At 44.2% G+C, this 16,556-nt stretch overlaps 1 protein-coding gene across 22 annotated transcripts in view; it reads left to right on the forward strand.

Moving 5' to 3' along the window:
* The window catches only part of KCNMA1 (potassium calcium-activated channel subfamily M alpha 1), a 689,823-nt gene that overhangs the window by 663,326 nt on the left and 9,941 nt on the right, over positions 1–16,556 (forward strand). For all 22 annotated transcript variants that reach the window (XM_054729031.1, XM_008145306.3, XM_008145307.3 and 19 more), the window contains 3 exons: positions 2,656–2,786; positions 13,134–13,328; positions 15,171–15,289. In XM_054729031.1, the coding sequence (XP_054585006.1) occupies positions 2,656–2,786; positions 13,134–13,328; positions 15,171–15,289 (445 nt within the window). The remainder of the gene's footprint in view (positions 1–2,655; positions 2,787–13,133; positions 13,329–15,170; positions 15,290–16,556) is intronic.

Consider the following 16,556-nt stretch of genomic DNA (forward strand, 5'->3'; position numbering starts at 1 on the left):
GTTGGAAAATCCATGCAAACGTGTCCATCTCAGAAGCCTTCGGAGCATTTCAGAATTCTCCCTTAGGAATTGCTTTTCCCATTTGGAACTCATGTGCTGCCAGCTAGCTAGGTCACCTTGCTCTGTGATTAGTAGAAGAGAAAAGAAACAGCTTGGTGCCCCAAATCTGAGGCAACAATTCAGGCCTTCAGTGAGCATCATTGAGTCTCCTGAGGACTTTGTCCTCACCAGATGTCTTCCATTAGCTCAGAGAACTTCCCATGTTCCCATGATGCCCATTGCCTGTGCCTTCGACTTTAAGCCCGATTTTTCTAGTGGTCAGACCACCTTGGGCAATCATACAGTCATTCTCTGACCACCTCACCTCCCCAGTCCCCACAAATATTTACTATTTGCCTACTACATGTTTTGAGATGTATTCTGCATACTCCAAGCCAGCAAAATGCAATTTGAGAATCATAGAGGATGCCAAGGTCAAACAAACTTTTAAAATTGTGTAGTATATTCCAGTCGTCACCCATTTGGAGAGTTCCAATTGATGGTGGTGAGTCAAAGTCCCGTAGAAGTCCCACAGGAAGGACCACTTTAAAGCTGTTCAACCTGCCTGTTTCCCAGTTGTATTTGACCTTGTACCTATTGGGGTGATTGTTTTAATCACCTCTTAGCACCTGCATAATGACTGTTCTGTAACATAGGATGAGGGTCATACTGGCTATCCTCCTCCTGAGACTGGGTACCCCAGAACAGTGCACAGGATTTTCACTGAACCCTGGCTCACACCCTAAAGTCTGTTACCGGTGACTCTAACCCCAGCTCACTGAAAATTTAGACTTACCTCTCCCTGCTTTGGCTACTTCCCCTCTAAGTCTAGTACCAGCCCTTCCTCATCATCATGAAAAGAGGTAATCGACGCTTCTCCTTTTGAGGTGTCCATACACACTCCCTCCTGAGCTATTACAAGTAATTAAAACCACGTCCTCTGCATGTTGTCCCAGGTCACATTTTCTGATTTACAAAGTAGAAAGACTCAACAGTGGCCAACCCACAGCATGCTTGTGGGTACATGGAGGGAGGAGCGGAGCTATGAGTTGACCATGGTAGAATCTCTGAGTAGACCTTATGGGCTTCTGAACCCTGAGGATTTCCAGACGTAAGGGGTGGACTGAAGGTTTAGTGTCAGAAAGGTGATTCTTAGAGCAGCTGACATCTGTCAAGATGCTGGGCCAAGCATAGTGGTGTCCTGACAACCTCACAAGAGGGGCTGTCATGCCCCATCTGCGGAGGGAGAAACTGAGGTGTGCAGCGATGATCTACAGAGGGAGTTAGTGCAGAGCCTGAACCCAAAGCCTGCTTGTCAGACCCTGCGTCTTGCACTTTCACCCACGAGCCTGTGACTCAGTGCTGCTGAAACCATGTGGACCCGGATGTGATAAACTGAGGAAGACCAGAGTCAAGATTTCTCCCCCTTAGAATCTTTCTCTAGGGAAAGTGTCATGTAAACATAATTCCGTGCCTAGCTTTTGATCCTATTATCATTTATTCTGATTCATACAATACATAAACAAAAATTAGAAAAAAAATTGTTACCCAAAATGTTACTTTTGGGGAAAAACTACTCTAGGAAAGAGAATTAGCTACTGATACTTTAGAAAGGAATCCGAAAAAGGAAATCGAATCTATTCTTTTTCTAAAAGCACAACAATTATTCTAGAAATCACGAGTGCTCTCTTCCCCCACCACAGTCTTTCCCCCACTGTTACTTGCTCTGCAAAACTGATCATTGAAGTCAAGATGGCAATGGAAATGAATTTGTCATTCAATTTTTAATAAGTTAAAGGCATCTCAGTGACACAGCCAATCAGTCTGCACGCACACGCTGGAGGAGTCCTTGAGGAATCCTCAGACGGAATAAAACACAGCACCCAGGGCTGCAGAAGCTGGAGCGCAGGAAGGACAGCTGTTCAGGAGAGGCAAGGGAGAAACGTGGGCATCCCAGGCGCCTCGGATGCACAGCCAGTCTCTGTCAGCTGCTTGCTGGAGGCAGCCGGCAAACACCCCACGTGGGGTCGCCTTTGTATTAGCATGGCTTGTGGGGTGTCCCCCAGATTCAGGGCTGGGGGCACCAGCCACTACCCAGGCGGATCTCGGGGCAGGGCGTGGGCTGTGCCTGCCTGCGGGTGAATTCTTTGCTCTTTGCCTCTGCTGTGCTCCCAGCCAATTGCTCTTCACTCTTAATAGGTTGCTTTCTTTTCCTTGTGGCTAAACTTACCATCCAGCATGGCTAATCCTGGCTACTCATCCTTGAAATATGTCCGTCTCTCAAAGGGCTTGGCTACCAAAAAACACGGCAGGGTGTTTTTCGGTCATGATTCTAAAACTATACCAAAGGACTGACCAGCACTGTCCGCTAGTCCTCCCGCAGCCTGCCATGGGGCAAGCCTGCTTGAATGCATTGCCCTCCGGGCCTGGAAAACTGGAACAGTCAGGAGGAGCAGTCCCTTGAGTCCCACGGCCCCACCCCCAGACCATCCACAGCTTCTCCCATGCTTTCCTTTCCAGTGACCTCGCTGTTTCTAAGCCACTAGCCTGCTCTTCCTCTGGTTTCGCTGACCGTGTGGAGTTTTTTGAGCTAATTCTTATTTATGCTTTTTCTAGTGAACGATACTAATGTTCAGTTTCTGGACCAAGACGATGACGATGACCCCGACACAGAACTGTACCTCACGCAGCCATTTGCCTGTGGGACAGCATTTGCCGTCAGCGTCCTGGACTCTCTCATGAGTGCGGTGAGTGGGTGCGGGATCCAGGAGTGGAGACCTTCCGGATGAGGGGGTGCGGGGCTGGAGCATGAGCGGCCGTGGAGCCTGGAAGGGGATCCCGACGTTCATCATATTATCAAGCACATAAATGTTGATTCAAATTCTTGAAGGTTCAAGTAAGGCTAAGAATAAATATAGGTGAGCACTTGACCTGGTCTCAGGGTTGGAGAGAGATTCCATAAAGAAATAATACACATTTTATATCAAAATCTGAGCAATAAAGAGGGGAGATTTTGTGGGGAACAGTATCCCCCTAAAGAGGAAAGCAAATGCAAAGGCCTTGGGGTAGTTGAACCTGACAATCTCAAGGAAGCCAGAGAAAGCCTGTGTGGGTGAACCACAGTGAGAGAGGGATGGGGGGACATGGCAAGGTTGTTTTGTGTTTTTTTTATCCTCATCCTAGGACATGCTGAGAGAGAAAGAGAGAGAGAGAGAGAGAGAGAGAGAGAGAGAGAGAGAGAGAGAGAGATGAGACACATCCATCGGCTGTCTTCCGTATGTGCCCCAACTGGGGATCAAAACTGCAACCCAGGTATGTGCCCCGAACAGGAATTGAACCAGCAACCTTTGGGAGCAAGGGATGATGCTCAACCAACTGAGCCACCAAGCCTGATGGCCTTTTTATTTAAAGAGCGATGAGGAGGCATCGAAGGGTTTGGAGCTGGAAAGTGTTGTGATCAGGTTTACATTCTAAGGGGACTGCCTGGGCTGGGGTGTGGAGGATGGTTCAGGAGGCAGGGTGGCAGCAGGAAGTCTGAGTAGGAGGTTCCCATAGCTTAGACTAGGATAGGACTGTGGAGAGGAGGGAGTTGTGTAGATTTCAGTGGTGTTTGTTGGTAAATTGAAAGGACTTGGGAATAGGTTGAATATGAAGAGAACAAAGTGTCAAGGGTGACTCCTAGGTCAGTGCCAGTCACTGAGACATAAGTTGTGCGTGAGGACCAGGCGTGAGGACCTGGCATGAGGGCCAGACCCCAATTGTTCTTTGTGGCAGGGAAGGACTGGAGTGGTGGCAGAGAGCGGAGGGACCAAAAGCATCTTTAGTTTCTCTATAACTTGATGTGCAGTGTTTTATTCACTTTTGAGACTAAAAGTAAAGAACAGTTGAAAAATAGGTCCCAGCTAATGGAGCCATCCTGAACTATAAAAGCAGACATTTGAATGGATCATAACCTGCGGACTGTGACATGTTCCCACTGAGTGTCTTAATTTATTATATAGAAAAGGCTCTATATTTTGGAATTCTCAAGTTCGCAATTTTTGAAAATGCAGACATAGGCTGGATAAACACTGACCTTTGGAGAATCCATGAAAAAGAGTTTTATTGAACACATTAAGATCATAAACATAACTCAGAGAGGTTTTATACACATACATTTCTTAAAGAGCTTAAGAAGGCTATTCTCCTGAACAAGTTATACAACTGATATGCTAATATGCGTTATTCTCATCTATTCATCAAAGACTATCCCAGAAGGACCTCTATTTGAAGAAAGAAAAAAATATAAAGCTTTTTAAGACTTATTTAGGTTATTGTCTATTGCTGAATGTGGTCCAACTGCAAGTATATCTGAGTTAAAAATCAGAATTATAGATTTAAAAATAATTATAAAACAGCATTCATCTGAATTAAGGCTGACTGGGCTCCAAGCCACACCACCGCTTTCCAAGCCAAGAAGGAAAGAAAGTGGTCCCCAGGGAGGGGCTCTCTTGGTTTCCCAGGCTGTGATCGTCCTGATGGCCTGAGGATACTGAGCCCAGCCTTACCACCTGCTGGTGATGTGGGGCTCAGTTGGGGCAGCCTCCTTCAGCACGCTGGAACGAATGACAGAAGCTGGAGGACAAGCTTGTTACACTACGGTATTCTCTGCACTGGTTCTTCTAGTCTCCACATTCCGTTTCCAGCAGATTTCTGTAATTTGTCTCTTTGAAAATGTCATTTTACTTCTGATCCTAATTAGAGAGATTATAGAAGGCTGTTCTCACTAGGAGATGATTAAACTGTTTATTTTTGTTTTCAGAATTGCAAATATATTATTAAATATTTTTAATTCAAATTTATAAAATTATTTATGTTTTGTCATACCAGACATTCAGTATATGCCAGGCAGGACTAGCTTACATAATTTTCAAGGCCACTTTTTCATAAATTATTAAGAATTTCAAAATGGTGGCAGCAGGGTATTAAATCAAGTGAGGGGCCCTTCTGAGCATGGACCTTGGGTGACAACACAGGCCACACACCCATGAAACCAGCCCTGGATCCAAGGAATAAAACTGGTTTTGAGCCTCAGAGAACTTCAGCTCTACACAGCCAAGGAGACACATGTTGGCCATGGGGTGGGGGTGGGGGCACTGGATCTACACCTTCTGATAAAATCTTATCTGTGATTTCTTTGCATTCCACTCCAACCTTAATTAATTAAAAGGAGAGAGAGAGAGAGAGAGAGAGAGAGAGAGAGAGAGAGAGAGAGAAAGCGCAAGTGTGTCAAGGACCAAGACAGGGTGGACAGAAATATAAATTGAGAAAGTGAGGCTCCTCCAAGCAGCAGGAGCCAGAGGTAAGCGTCCATCACAGGCATTCGCTTACAGACAGCGTCAGGACATCCACACGTGTCTCTTTAGATGATGCTCTCCCTTTCCTAGCACACCTCCCAGAATTGCCATTTAATCACGTGTCTAAACATCCCCTGAATATTGTCCTTTATAACTCCACTCCTGCTGCTTACTGCTTCATTTGTTAAAAGAATAATGTTTTGATTCATCACAGGCAATCCTGGAACAGATAGGGATGTTGCAGACATGGCCTCATGGCTTTCTACTACAAATCAACAGCAGAAACACGTGGCAAGAGGGAATAATTATGCTTATGGGCTCATGCCTCTAAGAAGATCATGACTAAAAACTGTATTTTTCAGAACACCAGCTTGCTGTGCTCTCTCTCTCTCTCTCTCTCTCTCTCTCTCACACACACACACACACACACACACACACACACGCATGAAAATAAGCTTCTCTGTAGTTAGAGGTGAAATGGGCACATGGGTATTCAGATTTCTTTTCCCCACTGCTACCACTTCCCCCATCCTCATCCTGGATTTGAGTTCCACCGGGAGTCTCCCTAGAAAGAAAAGTCATGAACTCAAAAGCCAAACTGCTTGGATGCTGTTCCCAGCACCCCAATTTACCGTCTCTGTTCCCTTAACCTCTCTGTGCCTCAGTTTTCTTATCTTTAAAGTGGGGTGATAAAGTATCTATGTCATGGGACTGTTGAGGTGACTCAATGAGATAAGGTTGTAAAGTGATTAGTGCAGAACCTAGCACATGACAAGCTCTATATGTGCTTGTTGTTATTAAGCAGTACGTTGGGGCTTACTGAATGCCAGGCAGTAAAGAAGAAAGATGAAGACCCAGCCCTCACACTGTCCCAACCTTCATTCTAGTTCAAGCAGCAGTCACCACGTAGGACATGAGTACCATCAGGCAGGGATGGCTGATTTGAAGCACATGAAAGAGTTTCAGTGGGTATGGAGACCTGTTTTAGCCAAAGTGGTCAGAATCATGCTGCCTCAGGCAGTAACTTTGACACTGACACTGAAAAATCAGAAGAGACGGGGGAGCCTCGTTTTCCCAGGCAAAGGAAAGGCGAAGGTTGAAGAGCAGTGATGAGCTGGGCTTTGTTTGTCTGAGGGGGTGGGTGAAGAGCATCATGGTTGGAATGTGGTAGACCTGGGAGGGGGATACCAGGACGCAGTCAGACAGGCCAGGCCATCGGCCACACCACACAGGCTGAGTACAAAAGGCCACGTCCAGTCAAGTTTTAAGTCTGGGCTTAGACACTTCAGTCTTGGTTAGAGGATGCTCCCTTTGGATACCCTCGCAGCCGTAGAATTATACCTTGGGAAGCTGGACGCACATGATTGACTCTCTTAGTTGTACTTGCATTAAGGGCGGAACCTCTGAACGGTGTCATGGAGAAGACCAAGTTCTCAGTGAGCCCAAGCTAACCCAGTGCCGTGTGAAGTAAGGTCCACTAACAAATTACTCCTCCAAGCTGGGCAGCAAAGCTGGGGAGTTGTCAGCGTGGCGAACAGTAGTACGTTCTGTTGGGCTCAGAACATGCCACTCTGTCACATTGGACCAGGCAGGGCCAGGGTTGGAAAAAAAATAAAATAGTTCTCATCCCTCATGAAAGAAAAATACTAAAAATAAAATCCACACCATGAAAACTAGGAAATATAAAAAATGGCAGCTATGACATGGAAAATGACAATTTTAGAGCAATTATAAACGAAAGGCAAAGTGCCATTAAAGTTAAGGCAATGTTATTAAAAGATGTGTTAATTTTCAGTTAAATTTTCTATAAAAGACCAATTAGTTTAAAAGCCTTGACAGCATTAACTGTGAAACATAAGCTCTGGTAATTATACTGTAAAAAAATAAAAAGAGGAAGATGCTCAGGCGCATTGAAGACACGCTGGCAGAGGGGCGTCCACAGAGCGGCTAGATGGCGCTGCGGGCTCAGAGTTCCAGGTTGCAATCAATGGCCCTTCCCCAGCATTTGTTGGTTTCCTCAATGCCAACTACTCGGTCTACTTACAGGATCTGAGAACCATCAACATTTAGAGGCCAAGGGGCCACACATATGCTGTGGCCCAGCTCTGGTATCAGAGAGGAGAACACAGAGGCACAGAGAAGGGGATTGATTGTTGGTTGTTCTTTTTATGAACTACCTTTTATTGAGTTTTCATTGTGCATTAGAAGTTACACAAATTATCTTATTTAACATTATCCTATAAGCTGGGTTTGTTTCCTTTTTGTGTGTGTGTGTGGTTTTGGTCCTTTTTTTAAAAAAAAAAATCCTTTTATATGGATGAGAAATACAAGGCACACACACAAAAAAGAACAAAAAGTTAAGAAAAAAATCCATTGTTATAGTTATTGAATGGCAAAGCAAGGAATTAAAACCATACTAGATGAATTCTGCAGTCTGTACATCAGGGGTGCCACGTTGCCTGACCATGGTAGTGGGAAGAAGGACTCCCATGTTCCTTAGACTCCATAGCTCTCCTGATTCCAGGCACTGAGCAGGACCCCAATTCCTCAGTTTTCAGAAGCTCCCTGATGTCCATGTGACACAGGATATGTCATAGCAGAGACCTCTGCCCAAAGCATCCCTGGGGACTAGTCAGGCCAGGCTGGAGGTTCTGGGCAAGATCCCTCCTAAGGCTCCGAGGACAGGTGTTGTGGACATGGCCATGGTAAGGCCCAGAGAAGACCACCAGGACCAAAGCCTGGGAGGCAAAGCATCACACACACACGTTACAGTCCTCCCTTTAGAATTGTTTTGTCAATTCTAGCATTTCTGTTAACCCGGAAGAGAATTGTGCCTTCTGGGTCAGGCGACCGTAGAGAGGTTGTTTCAGCTGGCACATCCACAAGAATAAAGTCTTAGACAATTGGCATTTGAGGTCCTAGCACCAGGTTCACTGCATGATGCTGAGATAGCCACTTTCTGTGCAGAAAGACCGTTGTATGCTCTGTGAATGGTCACATAAAAGTTTTTGTGACTTCCAGTTGAACCAACTGGACATCCTTTTCCTGGGAAAGCACTGTCTTCCCACCAAGTTACTCACATCACAGAGACCTTGATGCATACTCAGAGCACACCCACATACAATGCTCAAAGTACTTCCTGCAGGTGAGTACAGAGGCATCGCAATAGGAGCCAGAGTGCTCTGCCACAGAAAGGCATCATTATCCTCTGCCATAGCAGGCGGTGCTGCCCGCTGCGCTGCTCCTTGATGCCTGCATGGAGAAGTCAAGGACAGAGATCTGGAACAGACACAGTGCCAGCTCAGAGGGCAGAGAATTGTGTCCAGAGTTGTCTTACAGAGCTGATCAGACACCCATAAAACCCTGCAACCCACCCTGAGATTATACTCAGTGATAATTTTGAAAGTGACACACTCTTAGAATAGCACACAATTACAGGCCAAACCAAGACCCAGGGATCAGTAGATGCTCAATAAATGTCAGCGACTGATTGATAAAAAAAGATGACATTGTTTCAGTGTAACTGATTTCAGCACAGAAGGGAAAACAAGTCCTAAAGATCAGACAACACAATCACCTTCCATGTTGACCTTCTAGATGTATCGTTGCAAAGCAGAACTTACAGTGCTCTTTGTTTAAACATCATTGACTGTATTTTTATTAGAAAAGTTATTCGTACTTAGTGTGGAAAATTTGGAAAGCAGAGAAACATATAAAGAAGAAAATTTAAATGAACCAAATTCCCCAAAACCCAAAGATAAGCGTGGTTAATATTTTGATATATCTCCTTCCAGATGAGTAGGTAAATATGAAATCATCCAGTGTTATATCCAATTTTCATTTGTTTGTTGACTATTTGTATTTCTTTTGGGAAGAGAGATAAAGGCTTATTTAAGTTTTTTTGTCCATTAAGAAAAGGATAATTTGTATTTATGTTGATGAATTATAAGATTTTTAAAATATATTCTGGATACTGGACCCCTATCAGATATATGATTTACAAATATTTTCTCTTATTCTATAGGTTTTCTTTGAACTTTCTGGATAGTGTTCTTTGATACACAAAATACCTTTAATTTTTATGAACTTCAATTTATCTTTTTTTCTTTCTTTTTTTTATTGTGTTTCAGGTGTAATATCAAAGAACCCATTTTCAAATCAGAGGTGATAAATATATACTCCTGTGTTTTCTTCTAAGTATTTTATAGTTTTAGCTCTTATATTTAGGTCTTTGATCCACTTTGAGTTAATTTTTGCTTATGATGTGAGGTAAGGTCCAACTTTATTCTTCTGCCCCAGTTGTTGTAGCACCATTTGTTTAAGAGGCTATATTCTTTCTCCAGAATGGTCTTGATACCCTTGTTCAAAATCAATTGACCACACCTGTATGAGTTTATTTCTGGACTCAATTCTATTCCAATGATCTATATGCCTATCTTTATGCCAATACCACACTGTCTTGATTAGTGTGTTTTAAAATTGGAAAGTGTGAGGCCTCCAACTTTTTTTTTCATGATTGTCTTGGCTTTGTGGTTGTTTATTATTTCATATGAGTTTTACAATAAGTTTATCCATTTCTGGAAAAAAAATGGTCTTTCAGATTTTGATAGAGATTACATTGAATATGTAGCTTGTTTTGAGGAGTACTGCCATCTTAACTAGATTAAGTCCCCCAATTCATGAGCATGGGATATCTTTCCATTTATTTAGATCTTCTTTAATTTCCTTCAGCAATATTTTACAGTGTTCTGAGTCCCAGTCTTGTACTTCCTTGGTTAATACCTATTACTATTATATTATTTATAATGCTTTTCTAAGTAGGATTGTTTTTTTAAAAATATACATATTTTTATTAATTTTAGAAAGACATGAAGGGAGAGGGAGAGGGAGAGAAACTGATGTGAGAGGAAAACATCCATGGCTGCCTTCTGTACACCCCCTACTGGGAATCAAGCCCAGAACATGGGTATTTGCCCTGACAAGGAATCGAACCAGTGACCTTCTGGTACATGGGATGATACTCAACAGACTGAGCCACCCTGGCCAGGGCACATGCCAGGGTTGCAGGTTTGATCCCAAGACCTTACATAAAATATTGATTACGTTATATGAAGTAAACATTCTGATGATCTCAACTTTGACTTGTTAGTATTAGATACTCTCTAGTTTTAAAATAACTTACTATGATTCCAAAACAATTTTTTTCTTTTTCTTCTTACAACATTGACTGATTTAACCAGTCAACAGAATGCTTTTCCTTTACATCTGAAATACTGTGGTTCCTTTTTAAAAATACTTACATTGGCTCTTTTTCCCCCTCTCTCTACATCTGAGCCAGGAGAGGTCCCTTTTTCAGTATACAAGATCATGGTGTGCTGTTGTCCACCATGTGTGCTATTACACTCCCCCATTGGCCTTGTTCTGGAAGGGTGATTATAATGCAGATGCTCTTGCTGAAGTTCTGTGTCCAGCACTCATCCATGTAATGTGCTGCAGGGATAAGGCGGGGTCTCCTGCTTCTAATGCGAGGCTATCTGGCAGTGGGGACAAGTATGTACCTTGGAAAACTTTGGAAATGTTTGTACATGTGCCCTGAGCCATGTGGTGGCCTGTCTCCCATTGCTGCAGCCATGTCCTAGGATGCAGTTCCCCGCCCCCCCCCCCTCCCGCTCCCACTCCAACCCTCACGGTGCCACTCCTGGGCCTAAATGGGATCTAAACTGGGTCTTAGAATAAAGGCAGATTAAGAAGTGTGGATTCAAGGATGAAATGAATGGCCTTTCTCTCCTCCCATACAAAAAATGTAAAAGATTTTTTAAAAAGGAATGAGCTGACTATTTCTGTCATTATAACGGCCCCGAGTCTCTGTTATCAGGTCAAAGTATTTATCAGAGCTTCCTGTACACACTTGTCTAGGTGCCTCACATGTTTCAGTTATACAGTCCTTACAACCACTCTATTATTACATTTTACAGATCATGAAATGAGGCACAAAAGTGATAAGTAACTTTCTAAGGTCACCCAGCTACTGAGAGGTGAGGTCAGCATCGAACCCACAGCCTGACTCTCCTCCTTTAACCACTCTATGTTATCTGTCTATCCATCTATCCACCCATCTACCCACCCATTCATCCATCCATCTATCTATTCATCTATCTGTCTATCAATCCATCTACCTACCAATCTATCCAGACAGATAATAGACATACACCATTATATACACATATACATGCACATGCACACGCACACCCTAGCATCATGTCCTCCTTTACTCATCCTTGTTCTGCCCTGCCCAGCTGAGCTCTGGTAGAGGATACATTCTCCTAGGGGTCTGACTGGTTCTGAATAACACTCCTAGTTTCCTTCGATCTTGGAATTTTGTATCACTTGGGTATTTTTGTGAATATTTCCATGAGGAAAATGAACTCAGCCCCACTAGCTCTCATCTGAACTCAGAAGCCCTCATAGAATTCATTGCATGAACACTTGGTCTTATGACTATGCTTATTTTACTGATGAGAAAAGCCCAAAATGACTAGGCAACTTCCCCTAGACATAGACCTAGTGGTGGCCAAGCAGGATGAGAACCTGTCCTTACTGGGTTTGTTCCCCACTACGTGTAGCCTGGTAACCTGTTTGAGGAACTGCTGAAGTGAAAATGCAGCTGTCTTTCCTAACCTGCTCCCGAAGGCCCGTACATCCTCAAAAGCCACCGGCAATATTTGGTTGGATTTTATTTAGCCTGTTTGATTTCTTCTTACATGGGAGAATAGAGTACAGACCCTTAACTGAGGTTTTTTTTTTTTTTTTTCTTTTTTCTAATTAGGCTGGGTGACAAATGTCTTCTTTTGAGCTTTTATTTGACATCCTACTAATTCTTTTAAAATACCCATTGTTTTACTCTTGACAGATCTGTTCTGTGTCAGATGTGAGACAAATGTACACGTAGAGGAAGCTTCTCTAATCAGCTGTATTTGCCTCAGACTCCTGAGGTTATGTAAAAACCAAAAGTGCACACACCAGGACACGCACCTCACCATAAACTTCTCTAGCATATTTAATTGATTTCTGGGTTAGACTGTATCAAAGCGTGTGATTTGTTGAGCATGTGGCCTTAATGATGCCCTTGGTATCTCCTTCCAACACAGAAGTTGTTTTGTGTGGGTTTTTTTGTTTGTTTGTTTGGTATTTTTTAGATAGAGAGAAAAGCATTGAATGCTGTTCCATGCATTCATAGATTGCTTCTTGTGTGTGCCCTGACTGGTGATTGAACCCCCAACATTGGCATATTGGTACAATGATGCTCTAACCAACTGAGCTACCCAGCCAGAGCCAACCAACATGGAAGTTTTGCCATTGTTGGGGGAGGCAGCTTCTAGGCACATGGGCAACAGGGCCTCAGGGGCAGCCCTGCTTGGGTTAGCTTGGGCCAGGTGCATTTCGTTACACAGGTAAGCGGTATGTACAGCCCTGGCAACACCAATGATGGGAAACACCAATCATTTCGACTTTAGCCCTTTAATAAAAATCCTCTGAATTGGTTTTTAAGTCAGGCTCTCTTGGCAGAACCAAGTAGGAGAGAAAATAATGGAATAATTGGAGGCTGCTGTCTTTTCACTTCCCACATAAAATTATTTGAAGAGACAGGCCAGAACTTTAAACAGGAATGCCAAGAAAAGTTGTAATTTGGATGCCAGTTGTCATGACTTTGGGGGGTGTGCTTAAAGGACTTCCCCCGCCTCTCTCTGTCTCTTGCAGACATACTTCAATGACAATATCCTCACCCTGATCCGGACCCTGGTGACAGGAGGAGCCACGCCGGAGCTCGAGGCCCTGATTGCGGAGGAGAATGCTCTTCGAGGGGGCTACAGCACCCCCCAGACGCTGGCCAACAGGGACCGCTGCCGCGTGGCCCAGCTAGCGCTGCTGGACGGGCCCTTTGCGGACTTGGGGGTGAGTGTACTGTGCAGAGGTCACCTCAGCCTGCTGTCTGGTAGTCGCTTGGTCCGAATGAACTGTGGCAAGCTAAGCATCTGTTTTTTCCTACCTTCTAAAGTAAGTAGGAAGTAATGTTTACAGTTTACTGTATGTGGGGCGCTATGCTTTACATGTAATCATTCATTTTGACTCTCATGGCAGCCCTTAGATGTAGGTTCTATTATCAGACACTCTAAGGAAACTGAGGCTCGGAGAGACGGAAGATTGGTCCTATCAGGAATTTGCATCAGGAACCCTGGCTCCAGAGCCAGTGGCTTACTCATATCCCTTAGGTATCGCCTCCCAAGAGAGAGAAGACAGTAGGTGATGCCAACCTTCAGTCAATTCTGGGAACACTTTCAAAGGACCTTGGCATAGCTCAGGGCTACTTAAGCCCAGCTATACATGAATAGCCCCTGAGGAGCTTTTATAAATTACTCCTGGCCATGCCCAGCCGTCAGGTTTCTGAGTTTTGGTGTCTGCATAGGACCCAGGCACTGGTGGATTTCAAAACGCCACCACTAATTATGTGCATCCACGACTACAGGCCAAACAAATAGCATTTCCTGTGGACCATTTAATGACTCTAATTCCAGATGCAGGTCTTCTAATATCTGAGGCTGGACTCAGCCACTCTCCTCCACTCCCTCCCTGCTGCAGAGGGGACCGGTGCCAGCACTTGGGCAGAAGTATACAGTCTTGACTCTTATTCCCAGCCTACTCCAGGATGCGTTCAAGGGGAGGAGCCACAAGTCTTGAGAACCAATAAACCCTCTGCACACACCATAGTACCGCTCAAGGAGAGGGTCACTTTCTCCATTTCTTCTGAAACCCTGCTACCGACTTGCACCATATACTAGTTCGCTTATGGGCAGGGACCTATTAGACTGGGCTTTATTGAAAGGCAGTTTCCGCAGTTAGTGGCTCTTTTAACTATCATCAGATACTTACTGGTATTTTAAAAGGACCAAGACTTTAAATAATGGTAAAATTGGGCTCTGTGTGTGTTCTCTGATATGCCTCCATGGAAATCCCAGTGACAGGAAGGACAACGGCAGTCACTTTATCCCCAGGGAAGTCATTCTTCAGTGCCCTTCCTATAATGATAACACCAACCTGCGGCCACCTGGCTGCCTGAAGCCAGCATTGCCAAGTGAACGAATGTGCTTTAACATTCCACATGGGGCTCCAGACCCTGGGAAGGTGGCTGTGAACTGATTAGGCCTGTGAATCCCGGTTATTCAGCCTGCAGACCGCCAGCCCCTGGGGAAACATTTTCCCTTCCACTCTTGCCGTCTCTGAGGTCTGTAAATTGTGCTTTTCACACAGTCCTTACCTGAAGGAGTCTGTCGCCATAGTACCTGGTGGGGTCTTTTCTTCTTGCAGGGATTTTAATTATCACTCGAGCGGCTTTGACGCCACGGTCAGATCACAGTGACTGCAGCCACGCTGCGGCTACACATAATCACCAATTTGCCGGGCTGGTTTCTTCTCCCCAGCTAACGTGCATCTGCAACCCTCAAGCTTCACACCCTCCAAGTGAGGGAGAGGTGCCTTCTCCTTAGAGCTCTCGCTGCTTACAGTGGAAAGCTAGAGAGAACCGAGGGAAAACCTCATTATTATCAGCATCCCAAAAAATCACCAATTTGGGGTGTAGGCTGTTAACCACATTTCCCTTTACAGCCACCGTCCCTTGACACAGACCCTCCAACTCAGGAGACACCAAAACAAGCATTCCTGAAAAGGCCCTTCCCCCCTGGACCTCTCCCTGCAAGCCAATAAAAATGATGCTTCTCTCCATTGTCTGTTGTCTCCCAGGATGGTGGTTGTTATGGTGATCTGTTCTGCAAAGCTCTGAAAACGTATAATATGCTTTGTTTTGGAATTTACCGGCTGAGAGATGCTCACCTCAGCACCCCCAGCCAGTGCACGAAGAGGTGAGTATACTTCTACTCTGCTCTCCCACCGAAATGCAGCGACATACATGACCCGCCTGTCCCCTTAGGAAGGCAGAGGCCTGTATACATGCTCTCAGCAAGCAAATCACTCTGCTCACATTGGATCCAGCACTGAGTTTGGAGGTTATGGGAAGCTTTTTTTCTTTCATTACTAATCGCAGATGTGAAGACATTGTGGGAAGAACTCAGGTTTTATAGGAGAGTTCTATCCCCTAATTACAAACATTTGGATAGGAGCATCTCCTCCAAACTCCAGCCATTGGGATAATTCTGTTGGTGCCTAATGTAGAGATATTTCATACTGCTAGTATTTAAGGTAAATGAATCCTTCGTCATCTCTTAGACACTTACATTTTTACTTAATATATTTTTAATTGACTCACTCATTTTCTTTTATATATTTACTTTAAGAAAATTATATACTTATCACCACAAGCAGAAAAATGTATGCGAGTTATATTTTTCTAATATGCATTAAGATAAATTCGTAGCAGCCCCAAATTAAAAGGACATCCTAGAATGATCAAAATCAGTGTGTGTACATATACCCCAGGTAACAGTGCTATAGAGTTGAGTGTTTCTCAGCCTAGCTTGCATATTAGAATCACTGGGGGTACCTTTAAAAACAGTACTCAGATTAGTCTGACTTAACCTGTCTGGACTGAAAATAAAATTGTTTAATGCCCAGGGATTACTGTGTATAGGCAGGGTTGAGAATGATTGCTGTAGCCAGTAGGTTCTCAAAGTTCACTGAGCATGAGAATCACCTGCAAAGCTTGCTAATCCACAAATTGCTGGACCTCATGCCCAGTGAGTCTGATTCAGTAGGTTTGGGGTGCAGTTGCTTAAGAATTGGCATTTTTAAGTTCCCAGGCAATGCGGTTATCTCTGGCCTGAGGACCACACTTTGCGATCCACTGCTGTCAATGAAACAGTTATTTTTTTTAAAGTCATGTCTGGTGTGAAGCAGAGAAAGCCTGATCACACCGAGGAGCACAGGTAAAGCAGGACTCATGGGCAAGGAGGTGTTTTATGTTCTTCATTTAGTCAAATCCCCACCAAAGTAGATTTTTAAAAGATAAAGAGTGAGGAAGGACTAAGAAGATGCTACATTCTGGTAAGCAAAGATCCTGTGATGTGTGTCTAGGACTGTCAGAACGTTCTAGAATGAAAGACACAGTGCAGTCCATGCAACCTCCTGCGTGCACTTGGGCTACTCAGGATGGGAAGCAAACTTGACATTGTT

This window comes from Eptesicus fuscus, chromosome 17 (assembly GCF_027574615.1).
Source record: "Eptesicus fuscus isolate TK198812 chromosome 17, DD_ASM_mEF_20220401, whole genome shotgun sequence".
NCBI classification, from domain to species: domain Eukaryota; kingdom Metazoa; phylum Chordata; class Mammalia; order Chiroptera; family Vespertilionidae; genus Eptesicus; species Eptesicus fuscus.